At 41.1% G+C, this 20,609-nt stretch overlaps 1 protein-coding gene across 8 annotated transcripts in view; it reads left to right on the forward strand.

The window, feature by feature from the left end:
* BBS9 (Bardet-Biedl syndrome 9) overlaps positions 1-20,609 on the forward strand; it is a 573,789-nt gene that overhangs the window by 174,844 nt on the left and 378,336 nt on the right. For 7 of the 8 annotated variants that reach the window (XM_019509031.1, XM_019509030.1, XM_019509027.1 and 4 more), the window contains 2 exons: positions 4,617-4,789; positions 8,569-8,721. In XM_019509031.1, coding sequence (XP_019364576.1) covers positions 4,617-4,789; positions 8,569-8,721 — 326 coding nt within the window. Of the gene's footprint in view, positions 1-4,616; positions 4,790-8,568; positions 8,722-11,001; positions 11,865-20,609 lie in introns of those variants that run through there. The other variant, XM_019509032.1, reaches the window with a different exon arrangement.

Consider the following 20,609-nt stretch of genomic DNA (forward strand, 5'->3'; position numbering starts at 1 on the left):
AAAATAAAATACTGGCTCCCCAGTGTGAAGCCAATGACTGCTGTGGCTCAGCGTCTCAACCCACTGTAGGGGGTAGCCACTGGTATGAAGGGCAGCAGTCAAGATGGCAGCTGCTCCCTCCGCCATTGGTTGGCTGAAAGGGCTGCCTTTCATGCAGCCCCACATGTCCCTGCCAGATGAAGGAAGCCCTCTTCCAATCAGCAGCAGGGGACAGGTCTGTATGAAAGGCAGCCCTCTTGGCCAGTGAGTGGCAGGAGGAGGGGAGTTTGCCACGAAAATGGCAAGAAACTACAGGGACAAAATCAGGAAGACAAAGAGAAAAAATGAGATGTACCTAGCAAGAGAAGTTAAAGACAACAACAAGAGGTTTTATAAGATGTTGGCCAGAAAAAAAAAACAAAGGCATCTGTGGGACCACTGATAAACAGCCAGGGGGAACTCTTAAACAGAAGATGCAAAGAAAGCGGAGCTACTCAAGTGCTACTTTGTCTCAGTCTTTAGAAACAAAAATTAAGCTGAAGTCAGGTGCCTAATAAAAATTATTTGAATAAGGAAGGGAACAAGCTGAGAGAGAGTGCTTTTCATGTGTCTGAATCAATTCAAGTCAGCAGGGCCAGATGAGCTTCATCCCCAAGTACTGAAGGAATTGGCAGAGATCTTGGAATCCTTGGTAATAATACTCCTGAAGCTTTGGGAGATGGGTGAGGTACCAGAGAACTGGAAGAGGCCTAATGTAGTAGTCCTCATGGTTTACTAGGCAAAAGGAGGACCCAGGGAACTACTAGCCAGTTTAGCACCACCTCAATACCCAGGAAATTACTGGAGCATATCTTAATGAAGTACTTTTGCAAGCATCTGGAGGAGGAAAGGCTGATTGCAAGCAGCCAGTATAGATTTACTAAGAACAAATCGTGTCAAACAAACTTGATCTCCTTCTTTGGCCAAGTAACTACTTGGGTGGTGGACAAAGGGAATACCGTGGATATAATGTATCTGGTCTTCAGCAAGACTTTTGTTAAGGTCCCACATGACCTTCTCATAACCAAATTGGAGAAATGTGGCCCAGACAAAACTTCTATAAGATGGATAGACAACTGGCTCAATAGCTTCAATTAAAGGGTAATTATAAATGGATCCATGTCATGATTTCAGGAGGCTTTGAGTGAAATCCTACAGGGGTTTCTCCTGGGCCCCGTGTTGTTCAACATATTTATTAAGTATGTAGACCCTTGAATTGAGAGCTTCTTGAGTAAGTTTGAAGACAACATGAAACTGGGAAGGATTGTGAACACATTGGAGGACAGAATCACAGTTCAGAAGGATCTTCACTATGACTGTCAAACTGTTTAAAAATTTGATCACAGTCAGTTGCATGATTAAAAAATGGGTTGCAATGAAATGTGATTTTAGTTGCACAGCTAACAACTCAAAATTGTGGAGCTGGCCCAGGCCCAGGGCATGCCCCCTGCCCAAGCACAGCCCCATTGGCAGTGGGCTTACCCTGCCTTTGCCTCAGCAATGGCAGCCATGGGCTGACCAGGCTGGGAGCAGCTGCTCTGGCCCCAGCCCCACCCTGGGCTTGAACTTCCCTGTTTAATTGCTTAGCGAGTTCCAGGTGGTCCTAACCTGCCCTGGGCCTGATGGTGCAAGGCAGTCCTGCTGCAGCCCAGCACCACCTTCCCCAAATGCCTGATGCTGCCAGCCCGGCTGCTCAGGGCCCCGAATAGGGGTTGTGGGTGGGTGTGCCCCCCCCCCCCCTTCCTGCTACAGCTGTGTGAAGTCTGTGTCCCACCAGGACCCCCATGGAGCCACTGTAGTGGGGCTGCCTGGCACCCTTAGGCCCCATGACTCAGGGAGGGTCAGGACTGCCTGGGAGCTCCAATATGAGCTGCCCCTGGGCCTATGGGTCCCTGTGCAGCCCCAGTCTGGGCCCCTGGGCAGTGGCAGCGGTGGTGGTCCTGTGCACCCACAGAGGCAGCTGCTTCCGGTGGGCAGGGTCGGGATTCCTGTGGAGCCACCTCCTGCAGGCCCCAGTCTGCACTGTGCTGTGTGCCCGGCCCCAGCCCAGCGCCAATGGAGCCTGACCCATGCCTGCCACGGCATGGGGTTGCCACTGCAGCACCAGGCAGATCCACCGCTCTCCTCCCCATGCCACCTGGGCTCCCCCAGGACCTGCACAGTGTTGCCAGACCTGACGAGAGCCCAGGTGACACAGGGAAGAGTGGCAGCTCTGCCCGGCTCATTGATGGCGGTGTTGGGCATGGCTGTGGCTCCGTAAACACTGGGTGTGCATTGCAGTGTGAGCCAGGGGCTGCAGGAGGTGGCTCTGTGGAAATCCTGCCCCTGCCTGCCAGTAGGGGCTGCCTCCACAGGGGCGCAGGTCACTGGGCCACTGTCACCATTGCTCCCCAGGGGCCTGGACCAGGGACACGCGAGGACCTGGGCACAGAGGTGGCTCGTATTAGAGCTCCCAGGCAGTCCTGACCTGCTCCAAGCTGTGGGGCCCGACGCTGCCAGGCAACCCCGCTGAAACTCAGCACCACCTTCCCCAAACTCCCAGTGCTGCCAGTCTGGCTGCTCTGGGCCGTGGATGGGGATTGTGGGTAGGTGTATGGGTGGGTGTGTAGGTGCACCACCTCTTCCCCCCTGTTGCTACAGAAGCCCGTTGCCTGTGCCCCAGATGCTCTATGGCTCTTCTGCACTGCCACCACTGCCTCACTGGGTGGTCTGGAGGTGGTGGTAATGGCAGCAGGGCAGGGTAGCCCGGGTGCAGGCTCTAAAACCATGCACACAATTAACATGTTAAATAATTAACACGTTAAATGGTTCTTGCATTAATCGTACATGTTAACGACAATTCATTGACAGTCCTAATCTTGACCCTTTGGAAAGCTAGGCTGGAGCTAGTAGGAGGCTGTGCAATACTGAAAAGTACAAGGTGCTATGCCTTGGGATGAATAATAAAAAATACAAATACAACATAGGTTACATGTAACTATGACAGCACTATGGAGAAGGATCTGAGAGTCTTGGTAAGGCTCAAGATTCAATATGAGTCTGCAGTTTGATGCAGCCACATACAAGGCAAATGCAGTTTTGGGATGCATCTTGCATCAGGTGCAAGACACAGGAGGTGATATTCCCTCTCTTCTTGGCACTGATTAGGCCTCATCTAGAGTATTGTGTTCACTTTTGGGCTTCACATTTTAAAAAGGATATAGAGAAGTTAGAGAGGGTCCAGAAGCAGATGACAAAGATGATAAAGGGCTTAGAAAGCAAGTCATATGAGGAGAGGCTGAAGGAACTAGGTATGTTCTGCTTGTGAAAATGGTGCTTAAAAGGAGACATAGTAGCAGGCTTCAAATACTTGAAGGGCTGCCATAAAGAAGAGAACAAGTACCTTTTCATTCTTGCTGCATAGACTCAGACACAGACCAGTGCTTGAAAATGCAGCAAAGTAGGTCTGATTGGATGTCAGGAAAAACTTCTTTACTATTAGAACAGAGAAGCAGTGGAATAGATTGCTTAGGGAAATTGTGGATTTACCATCACTGAAGGCATTCAAGAAGATGCTGGACAGCTACTGGTCAGGGATGATTTAGGTGTAGCTATGTCTTTGTCCTTCCATGGGTATTTTCTGGATTTTGTTCATTGCTGCATGGGGCCGGGAGGGAATCCTTCCTACCCTGCTGCTGCTGTGTGTCAGGGTTTTTTGGGTTTTTTTCTAATGCCTGCCTTGGAGGCATTGGGTGTTGGCTGCAACCAAGGCTGGGGATTTTGACAGGGATATGCCAGTACTTCTGCTTTAACCTAAATCTGAAGGTTCCTGGCTCCGGAGTCTTTTCTCTCTGTTGAGGGTCAGACCAATCACAATATTTTGGACAGGAAGGACCTTATGGTCAGATTGGTATGGACTATGGGGGTTTTTGCCTTCCTTTGTAGCAGGGGGCATGGGCCTCTTCCTGGCATCTCTTGAGCTTATATTAACAACTTGGTAGCAGCAGGTCATTGGCTGCCATGGTCCCCTTGCTTTACCTGTGGCAGGTAAGGGTGTTATGTCTTGGTTTTTGTGTAAGGCTTGACTGTGTTGTTTTGCTAAGAGGAGAGGGTAGATAACAGATTTGTATAGAATGGTTTTGATAGGGATAACCCTGCCTCAGGCAGGGTTTTGGACTAGATGACCTCTTGAGGTCCCTTCCAGCCTTATGTCTGTCATTCCAAGTATGTGCTTATTTTAGTGAAAACACATTTTGAGAACACACATTTCTGCAGAACTGCAACATTTCTGCAAAATTTACAGCAGAACTTACACATTTTTAGGATGTGAAGCAAGCCAGCTTGGTTCAGGTCTTAAAATCTAAGTTCTGCAGCAAAATTTGACTGCTATGCAAAGGGAAAACTGCAAGGATAGGTAATTTAGGACTATCTTAGTTAGATAAAATTTATTCTTATGGAACACTAAAGAAAATCACTTTTGGAATGTCTTTATTAAAAATTTTAGAAACATCACAGAATTGATTAATTCTTGTACTTAATGACACTGTCAGTCTTATGTAGCTTTATATTTTTCTTTACTCCTTTTCATCTGTGGTTTCTTTTTTTTTTTTTTTTTAAAGAGCGGTATAGAATCCAGAGTGATCAATTAGAAGACATTTGGCTAATAGGAAATGAGCTTACTCTTCGTCTTGAAGAACATTTCAAGAAGCAAAATTGCAAAGACTTCCTGTGTACCTTCTCTGGTTCAATTCCTTTGCAAGAATATTTTGAATGTATTGATCACCACTTTGAGGTATGTCTTAAAATATTTTATATACTGATAGAATTATCATTAGTTTTTGATAGCAAGTTTTGCTTCATGTATGGTCTTTTACTTTAGCATAGCTTTTCTGGTCTTTTGCTTTCCTCAGAAGTTTCCTAATGATAAACTACTGAACTAGAGACCCATTGTGTTCAACTCCTTTGGATTGGAATTTATTCTGTATTATGAAATGAACTCTGGATTGGGCATAAGGAATTTCTATTTCTGTATGCATATCTGAAACCTCCTTATCCACCTGTTCCTATTTTGTACATCAACCCCGGCCTGGAATAAGGCAGCATAAACATCTTAGAGATCCAGAGTTCATACCTCAGCATTGCTCTCAAGGAATGCTTTTTTTAAGGAAAGCTACCAGATTTGACAGTTAGACTTGAGGCTCCTTGGCACATCTGCTTGAGGCTCTTGAGTAAGTGCCCACTACTGCTTTCAGAGGCTTCCTAAGATAAAGCCTGAGTGGCATTAGCTATCTACTTTCCCTAATTGCTAGGCTTGGGTGTGCATGGAGCAGAAATGGGTGGGCAAGGCTTGATTTGTTGGTGGCCACTGGGGGCTTGACAAGGTGTTTAGTATATCTGTGCTCATTCTGACTTTCTTTGTGGTCTTTGACAAGTGACTTGACCGACCTCTGGAGTGTTACTTCATTTTTATAAAGATAATTGCAGATGAAAAGGACTGCATTAGTGACAAACACTCATTTGGTACAGAAGTTAATTTCTTAATACAAAATTACTGAAGTGATGGCAAAATTCCATAAAGGCGAATAGTCTGTAGTTCTCATTGGCACATTGTTAGCTGCCAGTGTCCAAAAGTGAAAGTGGTTTAAAAATATTCTCAAAAACCTCATTCCACATTTAGACTATAGAAAATGGAGTTTGTGCTGGTCTTGACTAATTATTTTGAGTTCAGAGAACCCAGGGGTGGTTTTACCTGTGGCCTGCTCCCATGCAAATGCTACAAGTAGATCATCACCTTATACATCTGTATAGAACAGGGGCGGGCAATTATTTTGGGCGGAGGGCCGCTTACTGAGTTTTGGCAAGCCATCGAGGGCTGCATGACAGGCAGCCAGGGGCAGATAAATATTAATTTTCTAAATTTTTTAGGGGTCCTGCAGGCTAGATAGAATGGCCTTGCGGGCTGCATCTGGCCCATGGGCCGCATTTTGCCCGCCCCAGTATAGAACCTGCCCATAATCTGGCCTAGATCCCTTATTCACTAGCATCATTAAGTAGGAAGACTGGTCCTTGAACATATTCCTGCTGATGTTCCCTTTTATATGTGCAATCTTCCTATTATAATGCAGTAAAAATGAATCCGTAAATATGTTATGATTTATATACAAGTCCCTTTATATTTAAAATTATTTTGTTATACCTTGTGAAGGCAGAAAGAAAAAATTAAATGTCTTTTCCAACCCCCACACAAGACTTACTCAGTCCCCTCAACCTGTTCCTCTGGCTAAGATTATGGTAATGAAAACATCTCTAGTACTTTAACAATAATGAATAAAATGAACTAAACCAAATAAACTGACCCCCACACAAATAGTTTTCCATTATGTAAGAGGGCATAGCTCTGAACGTTGTTTGTATTCAAAGGCAAATTAAGTACTGAGCAGGAGAGGTACTTAGGTTAGCCTGAAGTAAGGCAAAGTCAGGGTAGGGTAGCAGTGACTAACTGGTTCAGAGAGGCGTAAGATTTGTCAGGTAACTCACCTACAGAAGGTTATGCCTTTCTGAACCAGTTAGTCTCTAAAAGCTTATTTTTGCTTTTTAGTCATAGGCTTAAGTCATCTGTATTGTATGTATATATCTATATATGTGTGTGTGTGTGTATGTATTTTTTAAAAGTAGTTGTATCTGTTATTAAAATGGTGTATAACAACACTAGAGCTTTCACTTCTGTTGGCAGCAGTGTGCTGCATTTTTACTTCCAAAGATTCACAGAAGTTTAGGGCTGGAAGGGACCTCATGTTGGAGGAAGTCCCTGCACCAGAGGCGTGTACTTTCTCTGGCTACACTTTAACTTCCAGTACTCATCCCTTTCTTATTTTCTTTTTTTTTCCACCAACTCCTTGTAGTCCCAGCTGTTTCCCACCATAGATTCCTTTGGGCTGTTTTTTGTGACATGTTCTTTGATTTTACGTCTTCCACTAGTGGTATTTGCACATTTTTGTCTTGATAGCAACATAAGAATTTCCACACTAGGTCGGACAAATGATCCATTTTGCCCAGTTACCTGTCTCTATCTAGGGCAATCTGTACCCTATTCATTACCCTTCCTGGCATCCACCGTCATTGGCTTAGACCTGCCAAAGAAAAACATTTCTGCTTCCAGTGAAGCTAGCAAAATTTGCATCAACTTCATAATCAGACTCAGAGGAATAAAATAAGATGCTGTTAGCTGGTTAATTATTACCAGTCTGGCATCTAAGCCTAAATAATTCCAGAAGTTTGAAATAGTAATGTGATTGTGAGGCGACATGTTAGCTTCTAACACACTGTGCAGCTTTTGTCTATTATGATGACTTGAAAGGTATAATAATCCTGGGTTAGAGAGCCTCTTATTTCTTGAATGGAGCAAAATTCTGTTTCAGGTTATCAGGGAAATCTTTCTGCTTCCCTCTTGGTTTCAATTTTGACAGATCCTGGTATGCTTGAGAGATGATTGGAGATTCTCTTGTCCTTTTCCCCCTCCCACTTCTAAAGATGCTACTTCTTTTGCTTTAGCATTGTGCTCTTTCTCACTTGCCTGAGTTGTCCTCCAAGGATTTTATGTTGACTATCCATATATAATGGCTTGTGGCTTGTTTTATGCCAGGGTGCTTTTTGATAATTAGAGGCCTTGAATCATTTCCTGTTAACTTTGGGAAGCATTAGGGAAGATAAATGTCATGTTACCCATGTCCTGGGAATAGCCTATCTTGGAATGTACATTTTGATGACTTTTGATAATTGCTCTGTGACTGTCATATGGAGGATATTACCTACTTGGAGAACTCCATTTATTTGTCAAAGACCCAGGTTTTAGAATGTCTCAAGTCATTTTTTTGCTTTAGTGTCTTATACTGGTAAATAAAATAGAAATCATTGCAGACAGAAGTATGAATTATTATTGTTGTAGTATGAAGTATGAATTATTATTGTCTGAACATTTTGATATATAATTTTATCATGGTTTTGTGGGCACTTTAAGAAAATTGGACCTCTGGATATTGAGGTGAAAAGGTTTCCCAAAAAGAGAAAGTATAGTTTCAACCAAAGGAAAACTTAATACTTCAATCATGTTCAAAGGGAATTATAACCCTTCACTTTCTGCTGCTGTGTTACATTTAATACAATTTACATATGTGCCACAGACATAGCACATTGAAATAAAGAGAAACCCTCATATCATGGTGCTGACGAGTTAATTTCATTCCTGTCATAAGACCTCATGAAGAGGCTATTGTGTATTATCATAGATTACTGTGGCTGTCAACAATTATTTTCAATTTCAGTAATAGGAGGCATTATTGCAACCTGCTGGTAGATCTCATGATGTGTGTGAAATTTACCCCAAACCAATATAAATCCAAGACAGTCCATGTGACCACAGCAAGCTACTCTTTTAAAATTAATAAATACTATAAGTATTTCCAGACTGTTCCTGATCTAAAACTTCATTATGCACATAGATTTTGAAGGAAGGATTTATCTATTGGCTCAAACTCTTAATCTGGATTTTTTTTAATCCTTAAAAAATTGCAGCTGCGCTTGAACGCTGAAAAATTCCAAGAACTATTATCTGAACGGGCAATACAGTTTAGAGCTATTGAACGACGATTGCTAACACGATTCAAAGACAAAACCCCTGCTCCCCTCCAACATCTGGACACCTTGCTAGAAGGAACTTACAGACAGGTCAGTACAGTTTGGTTATGAACCTAACTTTTCTTTATTTTGTTGTTAAAATTCACATGTTAAAGCACATAAGCTATACTTTCCTGATCACATTTACCATTCAGGAGACCAGGAAGCAGTAATTTGTTTAACCTTATATTCTCTGCAAGTTTCCAGATGATTTGCAATGGTTTTATTTAATTTGTAGCCACAGAATTTCTACTCTTGGATCACAGAAATTTGACAGGACATCATTCTTTCCAAGCTGATGTTGATAGTGTAAATATTTTATAGTTCATGTGAAAATATTTTATAGTTCATTGCTTGTATAAATATTTTATGGTATACTGTAAACTGGTGGAATGGTTTGGCTGGTGTAACATTCACAACAAAATTAGTTGAAGCCTGACCATGTCCTCCTTCAAGACTCTTTATTTCCTTAACAGTTTGTAATGCCATAGCTATAGTTAAGGACCTAGCTCCTCTGCCCCCCACTCCACCCCCTTTCCCCTGGACTGGTCTTAGGCTGGTGGAAAACACGAAAACTTACCTCACTCCTGACTACTACTACCACAGCCCCATGTTGCTTGGGAGCCTAAGTCACATTGTTGGTGTCTTGTGCCATCTTTCTAGGAAACCAGATTAGTCTTCAGTCTTCAACCTGCCATGATATTCTCTTCTGTGCACCTGTGTCTAAAGAGTTGGGGAAATAGATTCATAGAGACACAGGTAGCTTCTGGGCTCTGGCATCCCATCATATAGCATATCATCTAATTGTTTTAAGAATGACTGACGTTTTCTAGAATGTCTCATATATTGAAGCTTTCTAGAAAAAGAATGTGTGTGTGTGTGTGTCTGTGTATTCCTTTTCTAAAAAGCTTCAATCATTCTTAAAACAGTCAGATGATATGCTATATGATGATTAAGTTGAGGAAAGATTCTTATTACATGAAAAAATTGCCTAGAGGTAATTACATAAGAATAAAGGTTACCTTTGCCATAAATTCAATTCTTTCTATTGTATGAATCCTTAATAAAGGTAAGATTTTTTTTTAAAGCAAATACATGTTACTTAATCATAAAAATATGAGACATTTTGATAGGTGCATGATTCCTCCACACTTTCAGGCAGGTTTACTGAACCAGATTATAAAAGAATTAAGGTCTGATTTTACAGTGACAACACACAAAAGAACTGTTACATGTGAACAGATCCCCATTAAAAATGACCATGTTTTTTGGATGTAAAAGTCTGCCTAGTCATTGTGAATTTCAGGATGAAGATCTAAGATCTTTTATTAAAATTTGATAAAAAGTGTCAATGAATTATGTTTGATTTTCTATTCTGGAGGTTTACTTACAGATGCAATCAAGTAAAAAATATATTCCATCTGACTTTTTGTTCTTTAATCTACTGTTGAGAGTCACATTTTAGGATTACAATAACTGAAAGAAACAGAAATAGAATTATCTAAAGTCTGTTTTTTTTGACAGAATGTAATACTTAGTTTTACTAGAGAGTTGATCATTTTCTTTGTTTAAGTCTTTCACATAGTAGGGGAGACATTTATTTTATTGGGAAATGACTTAAGAACATGAGAAATAGTATAGAGAATCAGGTTTATGTGTGTTCTTGTTTTTAAATGACAAAATTTGTTTTCAAGGTTCTTTGGGTAAATGTGATACTTTTTATTAGACCAACTAAATAGTTGGAAGAATTGTTCTTTGCAAGCTTTTGGGTACAAACACCTTGTTCAGGCAGAGGAAGAGTTTGGAGTTGCTTTGTGCTGTCCTGGATGGGATAGAAGTTAATAGTTACCAACTTTTATCCCATCCAGGAAAACAACTGCAAACTCTTCCTCTGCCTGAAGAAGGGTGTTTGTACCCAAAAACTTGCAAAGAACTGTTTCCCCAAATATTTGGTTGGTCTAATAAAAGATATCATATTTACCCAAAGAACCTTGTCTGTCTGTGTCCTTAGACAATATAGCTACAACTGACATCCCCCTGCAAAATGTTTTCAGACTTTTTCTTATTGGAGCGAGTGGGTGGGGAGGGGAACGGGAATGCTGTCTTCCCACCCCTCCTCCCTTGGCACACATTCATTTAAAGGTGTCGTGGGATCTGACAGGTTGTTGAAATAGTGTAACTATTTCAGTTTAGAAGGAGGGTTTTAATAGCACCTCAGGCTTTACTATAAAGACACATGCAAAGCGAGATATGAAGGCGTTTGGAATTGATCCTGGCTAATGGGAAATCTTGGTAAGCGATTGGAACAGGTGGTGTCATCGTCTCCACCAGGGCATTAAAGTCCACAACAGGATTTGGCTCCAACAGCTTGAAGAGCAAAGAGTCCATCAGAAGCAAGCAGCCCCCGAACCAGCCAACCGTGACACGTACATTTGCAACTACTGGCACAGATCATGCAAATCCTGGATTGCACTATTCAGTCATGTGAAACAATGAAAACCATCTATGTCATAGGCTACAATCTCTACCATCTCTCACAAACAAAAGGATGCCAATAATAATTTCAGTTCAGAAGGAGGATTTTAATGAAATAGTTGCACTGGTATAATTCCTTTAGTGTGAACAACGAAGTACTTGTATAAAGATGTCTTATGCTGATATACCTTATTTTTCTTGCTATGTGAGAATAGCTATACTAGTACGTACTTATATCAGGATAGTGAAAAATAGAACAGGTTGCTCTGTGTAGAAAAGTCTTTTAAATATAGGCCTAATGGTGCTTAATAACTGCCTGATATAGATTATTTCCTATACATATTGATATCTATATCTGTAAAGTATTTGTAAACTTTTTTATTGGCATATCTTTTATGCCAAGCTGCAAATTGTTAGAATGGAGTTACTGCATCAATCTGATTTCTGTAATAAAAGTAGAATTTAAATCAGAGGTGTTAAACTCCTTTGGTCCTGCAGGCTAGATGAGTGGCTCAGGACCAGTCCATGGGCTGGATCAGGCCCACAGGTTCCCTCCTGGTCCTTATGTCCCCTCCAGCAGTTGTGCCAGCTGGTCTAGGTCTCAAGCTGTCTACAGTGTGGATCCCAGAGTGACTAGAATGGGCACACTTTGTGGTGTTGTCTGGCTGGAGAAGCAGCCATGCTATGTGTGGTGACAGACCCTGCTGTGCCAAGCTGCACATGGTACTCACCCCTAGCAGCTTCAGCACTGTACTGTATATTCCAGCTTGTCCATGAACCATGCTGCACATGGTGCCATGTGTACTGCAGGTCCTGGACTGGCTGCAGTGGGCACCACATGTAGTACAGTTCAGCTGGATTGGCCACCAGGTGTAGTGCATCTGCTACTCCAGCTGGACTGCACTTTACGCAGCACCCATTCTAGCTGCTCCAGTGTCTGGACTGCACACAGCCCAAGTCTCTAATTGGCTGGAGTGACCACCAGATCAGTTTGGTGAGGGAGGAAAGGGTCAATGGCCAGATCCAGGACACATACTAGCCCTGCACCATGGTTATGTGCTGTGCCCCATGTGAGTCTGATCCAGACCCAGGGACAAGCACCAGGGGCCAGGTGGCAGGGCTCTGTGGGCTGTATGTTTGTCATCCCTGATTTAAATGCAAACAGTCAGTTCTGTAGATTCGTAAGTACGTTAAATCACATGAGTAAAAGTCCTCTTTGCTGAGCCATAGACAATCAGGCTGCACTTGATTTCCTTGCAAAAATGCATTTCTGTTCACAATCAAATCTTTTTTATTAGTCCTCGGAGATATATATTGAGGCAGGATGTATCCAGTGCTACAATAAAACTATTAATGGGTCTGTTATAAGGAAATGGCAATATTGCCTTGTCTCTATGCTGAGAGAAATATATAAGGAGTTTTCAATTGTCTACAGTTGTGAAATGTTTCATTTTGGTTTAATCTTGTCTAGTGTAATTATTCTTTTTGTATTTGTGTTCTATAAAGTGGGTTGTAATAAATTTGGTTGAAATGCTACCAAGTTTAACAGCTGTATGAGGTGCCCTTATTTTGATGGCAGAACTGTTCCATTGGAGGGTTATACAATAGTTTTAATAATATAACCTTGTAAGAGAACTTGTGGCTTGTTTAGTTCTAGTGGGTGATTTGGAAAGTGTGAGTTTTAGAGTCCTGGGTGGTGATTGGACAGTATCACATGAAACAGAATGCACTACTAGCTCGAATTTTAAGGAAAAAAATTCAGTTGGACAGGTTTTATATGAAACTGAACAGTAGGAGACAGTGTGCAAAATGTTGGTTAGTTAATAGAAGGGCTATGAATGTGAAAAAAGGGCTGTAGCATAATTTAAGAGAACTTTTTGTAAATCAGATGCTTTGCTGAGTTCCAGTAGATGATTTGGTATCCACTGTGGTGGTTTTCTCCTGTCCGAGCTCGAAGCTTTCATAGCTTGAGAATGGATGAAGATGCTGCTCTGGAGTTGTAATTCCTACACACTGAATCTTTGTCGTCAAAAGCTAGGAAGATGGTTATCACCATTTTTGGATTTAAGGCATACCCCTTGGAAAACGTCAACGCTTAGTTTTCAGTCATTTGGCTACAGAAGAAATAGAGTGATTCCAAAACACCCAGAAGACCACAACATATTGGAAGGTTTTGAAACCATGGATTCCTATTTGATATCTCTGGGTTTACCTTGTGTATCGGGCGTAGGTGTTATCACACCCAATAGCGTTAATATTGTGTGTTAATATTGTTCACCCTTAAGGATTTTGCTGTACCATTGTTGGGAATCGGTGGTCTAAAATGTCCACTTTTGGGAAAAGGGAGAGAAGACTTTGGATACTTATGATAGAGTTAATCTTTAAGAGGTGTAGTAGAGTCCTAGGTGATATCTCTGCTGTCCATTTTGTGTTACAAGTGTTTAAATATTTGATCTTTCTTCAGGTTTTCTGTATTTGTTTTGAGTGTTTTAGGGACTTGTCTTATAACTCACAGGCTGTGAAGATCTTAGTGACATGGCAGACTAACCACTCTTTGTGCATATTTTGTTTTATAACCATAAAACATACAATAAAGCAGAAGAATTGGCTGTTAAACTGTCAGTTTTCTTCAGTCTTAAGTGATGCTAATGACCCAGTTTAAAAAAAAAACACAAAACCCACAAAACTACAGTAATGGTTCTTTGCTTTTGGATTGGTGACATACTTTGGCTTGCAGTTCTTTCTAAATACAAAAGTTCCATTTGTCACTAGCTGGAGCTATGGGTTGTTGACTGGTAGTGTAAACTCGGTTTCTTTTCTCCTGTTTTTTTTCTTGTTGACGACATTGTTGAAAAGCTCATTCCTCAACTATACTTAAATGCTAAATAGTTGTAGAACAGCCTGTGATCCAATTTTGTGGTGTTTTCTCTACAAGGAGCTAGAATTTGTGGAATGATATTCAGTCTAATTTCTTTAGTTTATTGTCTGTACTTTTCTTGAATAGTTGATTTTGTTCCTTGAGAGATCCATTTAAGGATCACAGCTTGAACAGATTCTTGTGTACCTGAGTTTCTTACCTAATAAAACCCTGTTACTTTCACTGGCAGGAAAGTGTGTCCAAACAGTTCTTTGGAATTGAAAAGGTGATCATAGGTTACTATTTCCAGTTACATCTGCTGCAGCAGCTCATGGGAAAATATCCCACATCTTTCAGCATCTCCACCTTGCGTGCCTACAGTTTGAGTTGGCTTACACAGACAAGTTGGTATAGCACGTAACACAGGATTTGCTAAGTCAGCAAACATTTTACTCGTTTCGAGTGAGAAATACAATAGTTCCTCCCTTATTCTGAAAAAAGAGACTTCCCTCATACAATAGCCATTGTAGTTCTATGTGTTAGTAGTAGACTGTTTTGTACCTTTATACAACAAGCCAAAATATTGGGACTCAAGAATATTTTACTTCATTAGGTTTTGTCATTTTTGTAACCTGATTGAATATTTACTCATTCAGTGGCCAGTGCTAAGGGAATAAGGGATTCTATACAGAGTGCAGGGCATCACCAGTATCAGCGATGACTTTCCTTTGCCATTGATTCTAACCCCTTCATATTTCCATAGTCATTTTATCTACGGTGACAGCCACATAGTTAATCTAAAAGTCAAGTAGAAGGTTCATATCCTTTTGGAATTTTGTGGTGCCTATTTTGTCTGACAGCACCTTGCACCTCAGGTTTAGTTTTTGATAGTATCTTCCTTCCTGAAAAAATTATTTGTGATCAATTGAACACACCTATTTTTATCTACTGATTTGGTCTAATTAACATATCAGTTCTGTCAGCTACATGTCTATCATTTTTTCTGATAGTCTTAAAATAAGAAGAAAGAGGAAAGGGAGTATTGTTTCAGAGATCAAAATGCATGTCCATCTCTGCTAGATATACCTGACCATTTCCCATCTTTCCTATCCCTGCATAATGAGAATTTCATACAGTGAGATGAGAAATATTCCAAGGCATGATCTTGACCTTGACCTTTAGCTGTTTTAAGTCATATATATGTTGAAGTAAAAATAGCTTTTTATGTGTGTTCCTTACAGAAGTTAAATTTCATGCCTTACAAGCTAAATTGTTCACATATTTGAGAACCAATGGTGTAACAGGGTACATCTATGATTATTGGGGAGGAAGAATAAGGTGCATGTTACCTATTGAATGCTATGTATTATGTGTTGTATGTTTGCTCATGTAAGAGCATGACGTATTTTAACACATTTGCACAAGAGGCAATTTCTTTTTGAAGAAAACATGACTTAAAAATTACAAAGCAAGGAATTTGTAAATTCAGTCTTCCCACAATGGGGTTACCAGATGAGTTCAAAGGGAACTCAATTGATTCAGTACTCGGACCAAAGGGAACTCAGGGTTTAGTACTCAGACCAGTGCATGTTCATTAATGATTTTGACTCGGGTCATCAAAGTTCACAGATGACACCGAATTATGGGGGACTGCAGTCATGCTGGACGATAGGCTGGGGATACAGGCTGACCGGAACAGGCTCACAAGGTGGGCAGATCAAAACCTGATGATGTTCAACACTGAGAAGTGTAAGGTACTCCATCTGGGGAGAAACAACCCGCAACATACTTGCAGGCTTGGCAGTGCTACACTTACCAACACCACAACTGAAAGAGACCTGGGGGTCTTGATAGACCATAAAATGAGCACGCGTCACCAATGCAATGTCATAGCTGGCAAAGGAAACAAAACACTGGCATGCATCTACCGATGCATCTCAAACAAGACTAAAAATGTCATCCTCCCACTTTACTCGGCGTTGGTGAGGCCACAGCTGGAGTTCTGCATCCAGTTTTGGGCGCTGCACTTAAGGAAGGATGTGGAGAAGCTTGAGAGAGTCCAAAGGAGGGCTATATGTGTGGTATAGCAGTATGGAGAGCAGGCCATATGATGAAAGGCTGAGAGACCTGCGTCTGTTCAGCCTGGAGAAGAGAAGACTCAGAGTGGACTTGGTGGCAGCCTGTCAATATATAAAGGGCACATATCAGGCACTGGGAGAACATCTGTTCACCAGGGCTCCCCAGGAGAAGACTAGAACTAAAAGTCAAAATTGTTAGAAGATCACTTTAGATTAGACATAAGGAAAAACTTCTTTACAACTTGAGTGTCCAGGGTCTGGAATAGACTCTCCCCAGAAGTGGTACAGTCACCTACTCTGGATGTCTTCAAAAAATGCCTGGATGCTCACCTTGCCAGGGCCATCTGACCCCAGCAGCCTTTTGTGCCCAAGCACGGGGGGCTGGACCTGATGATCTTGAGAGGCCCCTTACAGCCCCTAACGTCTATGGATCTATGGATAATACTGTAACTAGGACTGAATGATTAAGTCTGCAATTTCACTATGATTGCCTTTAAAAAAATCCAATTTTCAGAACTACAAAAATGTTCTAAATGTTCTAAAACAGATAATGTATGCTTGAATTTTAAAGGAAACTGAGTTTCAAGTCTTCATTATAGCAACTATATTTTGGAGGGATAATTTTGTCTACACATCTTAAGGTCATGCTCAGTATGATGTGATATTAAACTACAAATAAACAAAAGCTGCAATGCATTATGTGCATTTTGGCAAGAATTCATGAATCCATACATCTTTGGGGATAGTATATCAAGGGTGGTATACTCATATTCTGTTATTCCATGAATAGTTCCACTGATCTCTGGAAAACATATATTACAACTTGTTTAGGAAAAAGGAAGCTCAGATTCTCTCCTGTTATACATCAATCGTTTTATTGGCTTCCTTGGAATAATGCTGGTTTGAACAGCTGAGAATCTGTCTTAGAAAATGATCAAATTATTTAGCCAAAAAATACCTGGACAAGATGTGCATAAACTTGGGTATTTGTCAAATCTCAACTAGAATATTGATTTTGCCGTTAAATGTGGCAGAACTTCAGAGAGGAAATAATGTGAAGTTCAGACTTACTGTGTTATCTGAAATCTTGTTAGGAACTAATTTGCCTGATTTATATCATGTTTTGTTATGAAATAAATAAGAATTAGCACATAGTATTTTAATACTTAAAATACTGCTTTGCAGGGTTTCAACACTCTTACTTGTTTGCAAACCTTAATGAAAAAAAGCTGTAATATGCATGATTAGGATGGCCATAGTAAAAGCTCCCTGAAATTGTTCTTAATAAATAAGATGGATTGAAAGGGATTCTTGCTTTGTATTTTCTGTCCAGCAATTCAGATTAATTTCAGATTTTGCTGAAATCTCAGGAAACATAATATATACTTAGTATACTTCCTGAGGCCTCCAAAATTAACTTATGTGTTGCGTGGATTTAGAAGTGTTGTGTAGCGTTGTGTTGTTTTTCCCTTCTGTAAGTACACTATATTATAGTCATCCTTTCCTGGAAGATTTTCGTAATGTTGGATTACTTTATATTTTAATACGAGCTAAACACAGTTCAGGGCCGTGTAATTTATAATAAACTGCATTAGAGATGAGAGTCAGATTATACTTGCTTTACGTCAAGTGTTGCATTAAAAAGCCTATACTTTTTTTTTTTTGCGTGGGGAGAAGTAAAATAATCTACCACATAATTTTTGGAGCTGGAAGCTTGCATACTAGGCTAAACTCTGTGAGGTAGGTTGATCACTTTCTGCCTGTTGTAAATGGGCTCAAGGAGGATCACTCCATCAGTGGAAAGATTTTCCATTGATGTAGAGCCACCATAAAGGCTTGTAAGTGGTGCTCTTTTTATGCTTCATAGGGTTTTTACCCTAATCCCAAGATCTGTTTAGGCCTCTGGAGAATTTTTTAAAAGTTTTTTTTGAATACTGAAAATGAAATGTATCCACGCTCCTTGTGGTAGGTGAAAACCAGAAGAACTACAATTAACTACTGGTAACTGAAATAGTCAAAGGCTCCTTCGGAAACATATGCCTACCAGACCCTCAAGTTCATTCAGTCCTCAAGAAGTTAATACTGATTACAAAGCTCAGGGCAAAAAGTGCTAGAGGCCGGGGGTGGGGTATAAAATACTTCTCACTAAAGCAAGGGGCACTTTTAAAGGAAACTAGGCAAGCACACAGTCTGGCTACCTTTAGAAGATGCTATAAAACTTTCATTTTCAAGTACACCTTTCTTTCATCAAAAGTCCAGTCACAGCATCGATATCCCTTTCCTAATAAAGTCTATAACCAGTTCAAAAATTTTTAAAAAATCAACTTAAAGAAAATTAAATACATCAAATCAAAACCATGACATCAGGCAGAGTTTTCCCTGAAAAGCTAGCAGTGCCAGAGGGAAGGCCATGAAAACCTGTAGAGCTTTGCTTTTGCTGTTAATATTATGGGAAAATTTCTTGGCTGTTATAATGATGGGAAGCTGTGATATAGATAAAATTGACAGAGGCACCCAGGTAAGAGGAATAGAAAAATGAGCTTGATGCCAGGCTTGCAAATTAATTTCTTCCCTGGACTTGTTACTTTGTTTTCCACTGGCTTGTTATTAAATCTGTGGAGGCCAACCATTTTGGCAGGCATACCACAAATTAGCCCTATACCTGCTCTGATTCCCTTCCTCTACCCAATCTGCTATTCTGCTTTCTGCTCCCAGTCCTGTATTCCCTGCAAATTTTTTAGGATCATCTTAAAATTGTCCCCCTTAACACTGCAGCAGGACGGGGCAGGTGATTTGAGGGCAAGCAGCTGGTGAGTCAAGTGGCCTGATCCCTGCCTCTTGCTACCTGTCCCCCTTCCCCCTACTTGGGCCTGTCCCCCCACCATCTGCCCCTCCTTGGTGCCTGAGCCCCCCCACAACTTCCAACTATGTAGTTGGTCCAATAAAAGATGTCATCAAAAAACCCCCCCCCCAAAAAACCCAACCCCAACAACAGCAACAAAAACCCTTGCTTTTTGCAAATAACTAAGAGGAAGATTCAGTAATCATAGGTATTCATGGATTTTTCCTGTTCCCTTATTGTTACAACCCTGGTAAAGACACACAGCGCTTTTGTACAGGACTCAAACTTTGACTCCCTAATTCTCTTAGCTTGCTGGACCCGGAAGAAAGTAGACATTATGTCCCTGACTTGGGGCATTCTTCAAACCCTCCAGCTACAGATGCTATCTATGTCTGATCCTTTCAGCAGCAGGGATCTACAGCAGCTAAATTATCTGGGCCCAGAAAGTTACTCCTCCAGTTCTCCCCAGTAGCTGTTTCCATTTTCCCAGAGTTTCTCCAAAGCCATGGACTCTTCAGTTTACTGTTTCACTCTTCAGGGAATATTACAGTGAAAGCAAATAATACACAGACCTTAAAAAACAGTGCTTCTAAAGGTGCACATGTATACTCACACACTTTACTCTTAGCACAAGGGGCAAACAGGTAAAACGTGCATGGAAATCCTCTTCTCAGCTTCCATGTGACCACCTGTGAGAGTGCTTTAGGATATGATTCAGTGTCTTTGGGATACATGGTTCTTTCTTTTTCTCAGTCTTTTGTTTTTTGTCCTAGTCTGCACCCTTGTCTCAAATAGTCAGTGAGAGACACTCCATTTTTATATTGTATTTACCCAAATGAAGACAACTTTGAATTTAAGATGACCCTCCAATAATTAGATGCTATAGATGAAAAATTATACCTGTACAGACAATCCTTAAAAATTGCAACCCATACTAGAAAGAGACCCTACTCTAAAAAAGATTTTCCCAGAGCCACCCATCCTAGTCTTCAAACAAGCACCGAACCTCGCTCACCTCATCACCAGAAGCAAAATTCCTCAAGCCCAGAACACACCAAAAGGATCCAGACCATGTCATGACAAGAAATGCAAAACCTGCCAACACATCACCACCCCACAACAGAGCCATCAGCATTCCTGGATCTTACAGCTGCACCTCCAGAAATGTAATATATCTCATCTAACGCACCAAATGCCCTGATGGAAAATATGTAGGAGAGACCAAACAACAACTGCACACCAGAATGAATGCACACTGGAAATCTATCCAAGACAGGAATAAACCAATTACCTGTGGGGGCACATTTCTCAGAAGAAAACCACTCTCTCTCCAGCCTCTCAGTCCTGATCCTCAAAGGAAACTTACAAAACACTTCCCAGAGATGAGCCTATGAACTCCACTTCATCAACCTCCTGGACACTAAAAATCATGGACTAAATATAGACATTGGACTTACGACGCATTAGAACCTGCCTGACATCTGACTCCCCAGGTATCTCTCCACTTTTCATCCCCCTTCTCTCTCTCTCTCTCTGTCTCTCTCCCCTCCTCCCCCCCAACCGCCGGTCTCACCCATTGACTCCTCAATCTACATTTTCACTGACTACCTGTCTTGTATGCATACGACACCAGCCTCTGGCTTCTTTACTTTTTATTCCATCCAGGAAGAGCACACACCAACTGCTG

Source organism: Gavialis gangeticus, unplaced genomic scaffold, assembly GCF_001723915.1.
Source record: "Gavialis gangeticus isolate Ggan-Ray unplaced genomic scaffold, GavGan_comp1, whole genome shotgun sequence".
NCBI lineage: Eukaryota > Metazoa > Chordata > Crocodylia > Gavialidae > Gavialis > Gavialis gangeticus.